The sequence below is a fragment of the Plecotus auritus genome (genome assembly GCF_963455305.1).
Source record: "Plecotus auritus genome assembly, chromosome: 7".
Taxonomy (NCBI): Eukaryota; Metazoa; Chordata; class Mammalia; order Chiroptera; family Vespertilionidae; genus Plecotus; species Plecotus auritus.
Window position 1 is genome coordinate 43,869,467 of NC_137774.1, and position 9,200 is coordinate 43,878,666.

At 53.4% G+C, this 9,200-nt stretch overlaps 1 protein-coding gene across 1 annotated transcript; it reads left to right on the top strand.

Annotated features, from left to right (window-relative positions):
* Positions 1-1,034: 1,034 nt before the first annotated feature.
* On the top strand, positions 1,035-4,154 carry LOC308254530 (phosphofurin acidic cluster sorting protein 2-like; the record flags this gene model as incomplete). The annotated part of the gene is made up of 2 exons (XM_080680665.1): positions 1,035-2,087; positions 2,679-4,154. Exons 1-2 carry the CDS (start codon positions 1,047-1,049, stop codon positions 4,152-4,154), a joined length of 2,517 nt encoding a protein of 838 aa, XP_080536791.1. The 5' UTR covers positions 1,035-1,046.
* Positions 4,155-9,200: the final 5,046 nt, after the last annotated feature.

Here is a 9,200-nt window from a genome sequence, read left to right on the forward strand (position 1 = left end):
CAACCCTTAACCTTAATTCCACCTTGAGGATTTAAAAATACAGCTCAAATAAAGTCAGACCCTCTACCACAAGCAAAAGATCTTGGATATAATAGACAACTTAGCCAAATTCACCTGACAGGCAGGGAACTGGCGGGCACAATGGGCCCTTTGTTAGGTCCCAGCACCGGGTCTGGGTCTGCAGGGCGGTCCTGTGTCAGCTTCTTTGGAATCCTGCCACAGGAAGCAAGTAAATATCAATGTAAGCCGCATTCAACCCTGTGCAGAGTTTCTCTGAGTTTATTGGAGCCCAACTGTCAAGAATGGCCAGAAAACAAAATCTCACTATTTTGAGGTAGTGCTCCAGAGAATGGCAGTATTGCACCTGCTTTTACACATTACAATCAAAAGTGGAGATGTATGTGGGTTACATGGAATCCATTGCTTAGAGAGGCAGGAGAAAACAAAGCAGGGAAATCTCTGGGATTAGATAAAAACTAAAACGATAGACACATGCCTCTCTTATACAGGTGCCTAGAGGCTAGTTAGCAGTCAGCAATGAACTCAATAGCAATGAGAAGATTTGTGGTGTCTGCAGAGCACAGAGAAGTGCCTGTGCTTGGAGGTGTCCAGAAAAAGGGAAATTCCTTTGACATTCCAAAGGTGTGTTATCCTGGATGCCAAAAGACAATAGACAGGCTCAGTTAAGGTAAAGATTGACCTTTGTCAGGGAAGACGCTGGCCTAACACATGACCACACACCATAAACTGCTTTTAGATAACAAGTACTGATTTTAGGCCAACTTTGTGGTTAATTTAGGTCTCTGAGTTTGAAAGGCCACCATGCAGGCCTTACCTGTGCTAGCCACAGGCGAGCGTGTGACCATTTTTCATGCACTCTCTCCTTCGATCACTTGTGTCCCATCTCTCGCCACCAATCATGTCCCTCCTTTGTCCCACCACAGGGGGAGAAACCATTAAGTACCTGTATGCTGCAAGCAGCTGCAGCTTCCTCATCACCTGCAGGCCTGGCCCGCTCGCCCACTGTGCTCAACAGCCCAGTGCCCATGAACCTCTTCTCTACCTGGGAGGTGGACTGCTCCAGCCCCAGCTGCGTGCCCAGGTTGTGCAGCCTGACTTTAAAGAAGCTGGTGGTCTTGAAGGACCTGGAGAAGGAGCTCATCTCCATGGTGATAGCAGTGCAGATGCAGGGCTCCAAGGGCATCTTGAGATCCCACGAGATTGTGCTGCCTACTAGGGGACCAGTGGAGACTGACCTGGTGCTGACCTTCACCCTGCAGTACCCCCACTTCCTCAAGAGAGAAGGCAACAAGCTACAGATCATGCTGCAGCAGAGGAAGTGCCATAACAACCAGATCATCCTGGGCTACAAGACTTTGGCCACAGGTGCCATCCACATGGCCGAAGTGATGCAGCGACCCCCCGAGGGTGGCCAGGTGCTGAGCCTCAGCAGCTGCATCCAGGAGTCCTCCATCAAGGTGGCTGAGATCTGGATCTCCTCCCTGTCCAGTCAGCCCATTTATTACGAGGCTGGCACCATGCAGGCCAGGCCCAAGGACAAGTCCACAGATAGCTACACCGAGGGGAAATCTGAGAGCTTCTCTGAGCTGGAGGCCAGCTACAAGGCGCCACACAGGCAGGACCTGGAAGAAGATGACTTCGACCTGGGGCAGTCCAAGAAGCAGCAGCGATGCATGCAAGGAAACTTGAAGCAGAAAGTCATGGCTCTGCTTCCCGGGTCCAACATGTCGGAAAAGGTCCTAGACTCAGATCAGGACCCTACAGAGCATGTCCCCGAGGTGCAGGAGGACCTGGACCTCCTGTATGACAACCTTGAGAATCCCAGTGACAGTGACCCAGACATAGAGGACGATGGCAGCATCCTCAGCAACACCAAGACCAAGACCAGACAATACTTTGAAGGCCTAGCACACTCCAGCTGGCAGACCGAGATGAGGAGCATACATGGTGCCCAGAGGCAGAAGGAGCCTCCTCGCCTGGCCGACATGCCTGCGAAGGCCCAGGGCCCGGGTAGCAAGCTATTCAGTGGCAGTGTCTCTGACTTGATGGCCTACAGCACCCCCACCACCATGGTGGACAAGACCCGGATCTTCTCCCTATCGAGCCACCCCGTCAACCACCTGGACAGTGCCATGCCAGCCAGCAACAAGGCGGAGTCCACAGATAACTTCTCCGAGGGAGACTCTGAGATCGTCTTCTCTGAGCTGGAGGTCAGCTACAATGCCGCCCACAGGCATGACCTGGACAAGGATGACTTGGGCCTGGAGAAGCCGATAGGAAGAAGGAGGTCCATGACCAGGCAACAGAACTACCAGCAGAAAGTCGCAGAGTGGCTGTGCAGGTTTCAAATGACGGAGGAGGTCCTGGACTCAGAGCAGGACCCTGAGGAGCAAGTCCCCGATGTGGACAAAGACCTGGCTCGTCTGTTTTACAGGCTGGTGAACCCCAGCGACAGTAGCTCAGACATGGAGGATGATGACCGTCTCCTAACCCCTCCCATGCCTGAGCTCATGACATACTCTGATAGCCTGTCAAGCGGCCCAGATATGGAGGAGGATGACAGAGTCCAAGGCACCCCAAAGCCCAAGCCCAGGTCATACTTTGAAAGCCTGTCAAGCGACAGTGGCTCCGAATGGGTGGCCCACAGCATGCCCAACCCTGGGGAGCAGTCGGCACAGCCTGAGGACAGCCCGGAGGCAGAGACCTCTGCCCAGGACATGCTCCCTAAGAAGCTGCCATGCAGCAGGCGCACCACCAAGACCGAGTCTCTGGTCATCCCCTCCAGCAGCTCCAAGGGGAAGCAGCCTGCCTGCCGGGGCTGGAGCAGGTCCCTGAATGAGTCGTCCAACAGCCTGATCAAGGAGCGCTGCCCAGTCCCACAGAGCCAATTGCAGGTTCCCAGGAAGACTGTGTACGATCAACTGAACCATATCCTCATCTCCAACGACTGTCTGCCCAAGAATATCATCCTCATCAGCACTTCTGACAGGCAGGGGCAGTTCCTGTCGGACGTCCTGCAGCAGCACACGCTACCCGTAGTGTGCACCTGCTCCATGGTGGATGTCCAGGAGGCCTTCAGTTCCATCATCTCCTGGATACAAAGATACCGCAAATGCCATACTGAGGCCCCGATGCCAGTGAAGATCGCGGTGGCGGGGGCTCAGCACTACTTCAGCACAGTGCTGCGGGTCTTTGTGGAGCATCTGTCCCACCAGAGCCCTGACTGTCTGGGCTACCTGCACTTCCTGATCATCCCGCTGGGTTCCCACCCTGTGGCCAGCTACCTGAGCTCCGTGGATTACCGCTACAACAGCCTCTTCCAGGACCTGGCCTGGCTGGACATGTTCAACAACCTGGAGGCCCAGAGTGCTGTGCAGAACATAGTGTCAAGAATCACAGAGTACATCACAGGGGCCAACTGTGTCCACCAGCTGCCCATCGCAGAGGCCATGCTCATCTCTAAGCCGAAGAGCCCGGGCAAGTTGTCCTCACAGAAGTTCATTCCCTTTGTGGGGGCAGTGAAAGTTGGAAGAGTGCAACCAATTTCAGCCACGTCAGGAGACACAGATGATGCGGTCCCCTCATGCTCCAACGTGCTTTTGTCCACCGCCAGGGAGGCCTCACACAACCCAACCTCCTCCTCATCGGTGAGTGGAGGCCTGTCTTCCCCCAGCCAGGGTGTCAGTGCTGAGCTGATGGAGCTGCAGGTGGATTACTGGATGGCAGCCCAGCCCACAAACAGGAAGAGAAACAGGGAGAAGGAAGACCTTCCTACCACCAAAAACACACTCCAGTGCACCTTCCGGTCTCTCCAGGTCAGCAGGCTGCCCAGCAGTGGCGAGGATGCAGGCACGCCCACAATGTCCATGACTGTGGTCACCAAGGAGAAGAAAAAGAAGGTGCTGTTTTTGCCCAAGAAAGACAAAGGCAAGGACTTGGAGTCCAAAAGCCAGTGCATCCAGGGCATCGGCCGCTTGGTCTGCTCAGCCAAGAACCAGGAGAACAGGCAGCGGGTCCTCATTGATGGCGTGGAGTGGAACGACGTGACGTTCTTCCAGCTGGCAGCCCAGTGGCCTTCCCACGTCAAGCACTTCCCCATCTGCATTTTCGGACACTCCAATTCCACCTTCTAGCCCTGCCCCTCCCCCTGCCCTTCACCCTGCCTGGGCCAAGCCCAGAAGGGCCCAGCTGCCTTTCTGTTAACAGTTCAGTTTACTACAGACACAGACCCTGGAAACACAGAGAAACTGTTTTAAGTTAGAATGTGCGCACAGCCTGGAACCTAAGGGGGTTGTCCCCACTGGGACCCCCAAATTCTCTGTTTAATAACCAGAACATTTCGGCAGCTGGGAGGTCAGGTGGGCACCGTTGAGCTGGAGTATCATGGAAGGTGTGTTTTAGCCTCAGGATCCGCAACACTTTCAGTGAAAAGGGTTCTGGCCTTGGAGACCTGCCCTCCCTGGCAACCAGGGCTCTGCTTAACCCTGGGAGCTGGCTGCAGCCTGTGTTCAGACTCAGAGCTGGGCCACCAGAGGCAAAGGGCTGGCCTCCCTTTGGGGCATCCGGAGCATAATACGGAGGCCGGCCAGCCCAGCCTTGGACCCAGGCTGCCAACTAGCCAAGTGGCCCCAGAACCATCCACTTATGGTTCCCAATGAACTCCCGCCTCACAGGGCAAAATAACAAAAAAGAGCTGCATGTGCAGACCCACAGGCACACGGGCTGGACAAACCAGTGCCCTCCTTCTTGGGCAGCGACCCACCTTCGTCCCTACCTCTTCATGTTATCACAGAACATTCGCAGCTACCCAACAGGTGTTGGACCAGCTATTGACAAGGTGAGCAACGAGCCTCTCCACAGCAGAATGGTCATTTGGCCACTTGCTGGCTGTGAACTCTCAGATCACTGCATCCCTCTGAGTGTTTGTTTCTAAGAACAGGAGGTGAATCAAGGGGCAACCTCATAGGGTTTTTGTAGGGACCCTGTAGGTTGTTCCCTAAAGCTTTCTCTGGGCGCCCAGATAGTGGATAGGTCTGTGCTAATTGGTCCTTTTTCTTCCTCATATATGATTCTTCTTGGGGCCTTATGCTAAGCTCTTTTCTCATTTCACAACGAGCCTGTAGATTCTGTTATTGGGTGAAGCCAGAGCAGAAACCCCACGGGTGAGCAGTGGGGCCCAGGCTAACCCAGCTATCTGTGATGGGGCTGGATTGGGCTCACTCATTTAGCAAATATGTGAGAAGCCCTGGCAGGTACAGACACGTCTCTAGGCACTGACCATATCCAGTGCACAGAGCAGACCCCAAGCCTGCACTTCAGACCTCCTAGTCCAGAGCGATTCAGTCATTCTAGGCTGCACAGGCTCATAGTGTCCACAGGACAGTTGATGTGACATCCTCCTGGCCTCCTCTACCTATGGCTGCATCTTCCAGTACTGTGAAGAGGACGGGAGATCTTTGTTCCAGCAGAAAACGTGAGTCAGTTTTGGATCAGAGCCAGGAGGGGAGTGTGGGGACTGTGAATTCAACGTGCTGGCAGAACCCTGGATCCCACACATGGTGGGGTTTCTGCAAGAGGGCAGAGGTCTGAGGGCTTCTCCTAGAACAAAGGGACGGAGTTAAAGAGAGCTGTGCATGTGGATATGGGTGGTTTGGGCGAGCAGTGGAGCTCAGTGGCAGAGTCAGCTTCTCAGAAAATTCATACCCGTCCGCTCCTAATCCAAGTCTGCCTGCACCCCTAATCAGGGACCATGATCACTATTTGATAGAACCTCCTCAGTGGCAGCTTGAAAAGTGTACTCCACCCTGTGGGAGTTGAGTTTCAGTGGGAGGCGAAGAACCCCACAGGGCAGCTAGTGAATTAGGCAGCATGTAGCTCCAGGAGCCAAAGTTTGAGGTGATAGGAAGGTCCTGGGAAGCTAGGGATGGAGACAGAGTTTGTTTGCTCGCTCATTGGTCAGCTATTCCTGAAGCACCTACTGCGTGTCTATAAGTGACATGAACAGGGAGGACACCAGCCCTCTCAGTCCTAATGGGAGGGTCATGGGAGAGAGCATGGACACTGAGAGAGCATATTAGGTTTCCTGGAAGAAGGGGACAGGTGGTTCCATTATTGATCAAGAGCTGTCAGTTAGGAGGGCTTTCTGCCAGGCCCTCCTGGGCGACCAGGCACATCTCTGCCAGGACTGCCAGACTGAATGTGGACAAGGAGTAGGTCTGGTTTCTGGATGGGCAGGAGCAACAGACACAGGACCCCAGGCTCTCTGAGTGGTGCTCTGGGAGGGCCGTGTGGAAGGAAGGCCAGGCCTCAGACTCTGCTGTGCACCTCTCTCTCTCCCCAGGGCCATCTCCTGCACCCTGGGCATCTGGCTGGACCAGCACCTCCAGAATTTCCCAGCCCGATGATGCTGTTGGCCTCCATAGAACCAACATTCCAGTCTCTGACCTGCCAAACGAGGCCCAGTACCTCCAGTCAAGGCGGGAGCACCTGAGCCCACTGAGGCCGAGACAGGAGGAGGAGGAGGCTTCCGGGGGTGGTGTGGGTGAGTGTGCCTTTGGAAGGCACACAAAAGGCAGTGAGGGTGGTAACATGTCCTCTTCTTGGATCTGCAGAAACAGCTCCAGAGCAAAATCAGGAAAACCCTCCAGAGGCAACGCCACCCTAGTGGCCTCTCCAGAGCCAGAGCCGGATCCAGGCCCAGCTTTCACTGAACTTCAAGAGGCAGAAGAACCACCTGCAGCATTTGAGCAACTCACCCAGCTCCTGCGAGGCCTGTGGTGTCAGATCCCGGGCCACAGCGGGTGTCAGCTGCCACGGCAGAGAGGGCACCTCACCCCCATTTAGATGCAGTGTTAAAATTTTGTATTCATGTTACATGTGCTTATAATTTTAATGTATTCTTTATGATATTTAGTAACAGAATGTATTGTTGAGAACATTTAATGAAATACTCGTAAACATAGCCTTAATTTAGATTCTATAAAATTTAACCCTATAAACCCTCAGAGCTTTGAGCAAGTCTGTTTTTCTGGACCCTGACCCCCGCAGGGAGAACTGTCCTCACCTTCTCCACCTGCCCTTCCTGGAGCCAGGACTCTGCTTCCCAGGGAGCTGGCTCCCCCTGTGCCCAGACTCAGAGCTGGGTGGCCAGAGGCCAAGGGCTGGCCTCCCAGGGTGGGCATCCTCAGCCCAATATGGAGGTCAGTCAGCTCAGCCCTGGGCCTCAGCTGCAAACCAGCCAAGTGGCACCAGCACCACTCACTCTGGGTTCCAAATAAGCTTGACCCTCACGGGGCGGCGGGAGGAGAAGAAAGAAAAAGGAACCGTACAGTGCATACTGCCCAGGAACACGGATTAGACAAACTGGTCAAATACTTGGTCCCCACCCACCCTTCTGTGTTAATATAGAACATTTGCTACTAACCAACGTGTGTGGGACCAACCAAGGGCCAGGTGAGCCCTGCCCCTCCACAGCACAGTGGTCACTCAGCCACCTGCTTCCTGTGAGAATTCAGGTCACTGCATCTCTCTGAGCGTTTGTTTCTGTGAACATGGGGAGAGCCTAGGCCCAACCTCATTGGGTTATTGTAGGGACTCGGTGGGAGGGGGGACCCCCTGGGAAAAGGCCCGCTGGAAGCCTGGACACTGGAGAGGTGGCTGGAGGGGCTGTGGTTGTTCTAATTGGCCATTTTCTCTTCTTCTTAAAGAAGCTTCTGCCTTATTTGTGATTCTCTTCAGGCTTTAGGCTAAGCTATTTTCTCTTTTGATAAAGACATTGGAGATTGCATTAGGGGTCCCTGTCCTGGGTGAAGCCAGATTAGAAATCCCAGGGGTGAGCAGGGGGACCCCATGCTCACCCAACTACCAGAGATGGGGCTCATTTGGGCTCATTCATTCAGCAAATGCCCTGCCCCCAGGACTGCACTCCAGTGCTTCCTTCTAGTCAGGAGTGACTCAGTCACACTAGGCTGCACAGGCAGGTAGCGTCCACAGGACAGTCAATGTGACTTCTTCCTCAAAGTATCGCTGCATCTACTACACGTATTGTGAAGCAGAACGTAGATCTCTAGACCAGCAGAAAAAGTGAGTGGGCTTTGGATCAGAGCCTTAAGGGGAATATGGGGACTGTGACTTGGAGAAGCTGGCAACACCCTGGGTCCCATGCCTTGTGGGATTTCTGCAAGATGGCAGAGGTCTGAGGGCTTCTCCTAGAAAAAATGGAAGGAGGCAGAGAGAGCTGTGTATGTGGATTTGGGTTGTGTGGGTGAGTGGGGAGGGCATGTGGCTGGACCACACAGGAAAGAGATCCCAGAGGATGGGTTTTTCAGGAGCACAGAGGGTCTTGAACTGGGACTTCAGTGATGGAGATGGGAGGTTTCCTTCCTTGGAAGGCGCACAAAAGGCAGTCATGGTGTAACATGTTCTCCTCTTGGATGTACAGAAGCAGCTCCAGAGCAAGATCAAGAAATACCTGAAGAGGAAATGCCAACTCTGGTGCCCTCTCCAGAGCCAGAGCAGGCTCCAGGCACAGCTGTCACTGAACTTCCGATGTGGAACCACCGGCACCATTTGAGCAACTCACCTCAGCTCCTTTGAGACCTGTGGTCCTAGATCCTGGGCCACAGCGTGTGTCAGCTGCCACGGCAGAGAGGGCTTTCCCTCATCCTTTATATGAAGTTTAAAAAATTTGTGTTCATCATATACATGTTTATAACTTCACTGTATTTTTCTTATACGATTCGGTAACCTACAGTCTAATGAAAGAAAATGTAATGAAATACTCCTAAACATAAATTTAATTTACATTAAATGAAATTTAACTCTATAAACCTTCAGAGCCTTGAGCAAGTCTGTTTCTTCTGGGCCTCCATGGTGTTACTATGAGACATAGGTTGGGAATAATTAGTGTCTCAGGAGCCACCTGCTCTAAAGATGTAACGGTCTTGAGCCCAGGACAATGGGACTTTGGGGGAAATCAAAGGATGAGCATTGGGGCAGGGACCCGTTATGTCAGGGCTGCCCCTGAGAACCCACATTTCATTTAACTTCATTTCCCACCAGTTCATGGACAAAGCATGGCCTTACACGCCCTCTGGTGTCCACGTTGCAGAATGCTGTAGGGTTTAACCAGCAGCAAGCAGTTCCTGAACACTGACTGCCACCTGCACCTGGACAGAAAC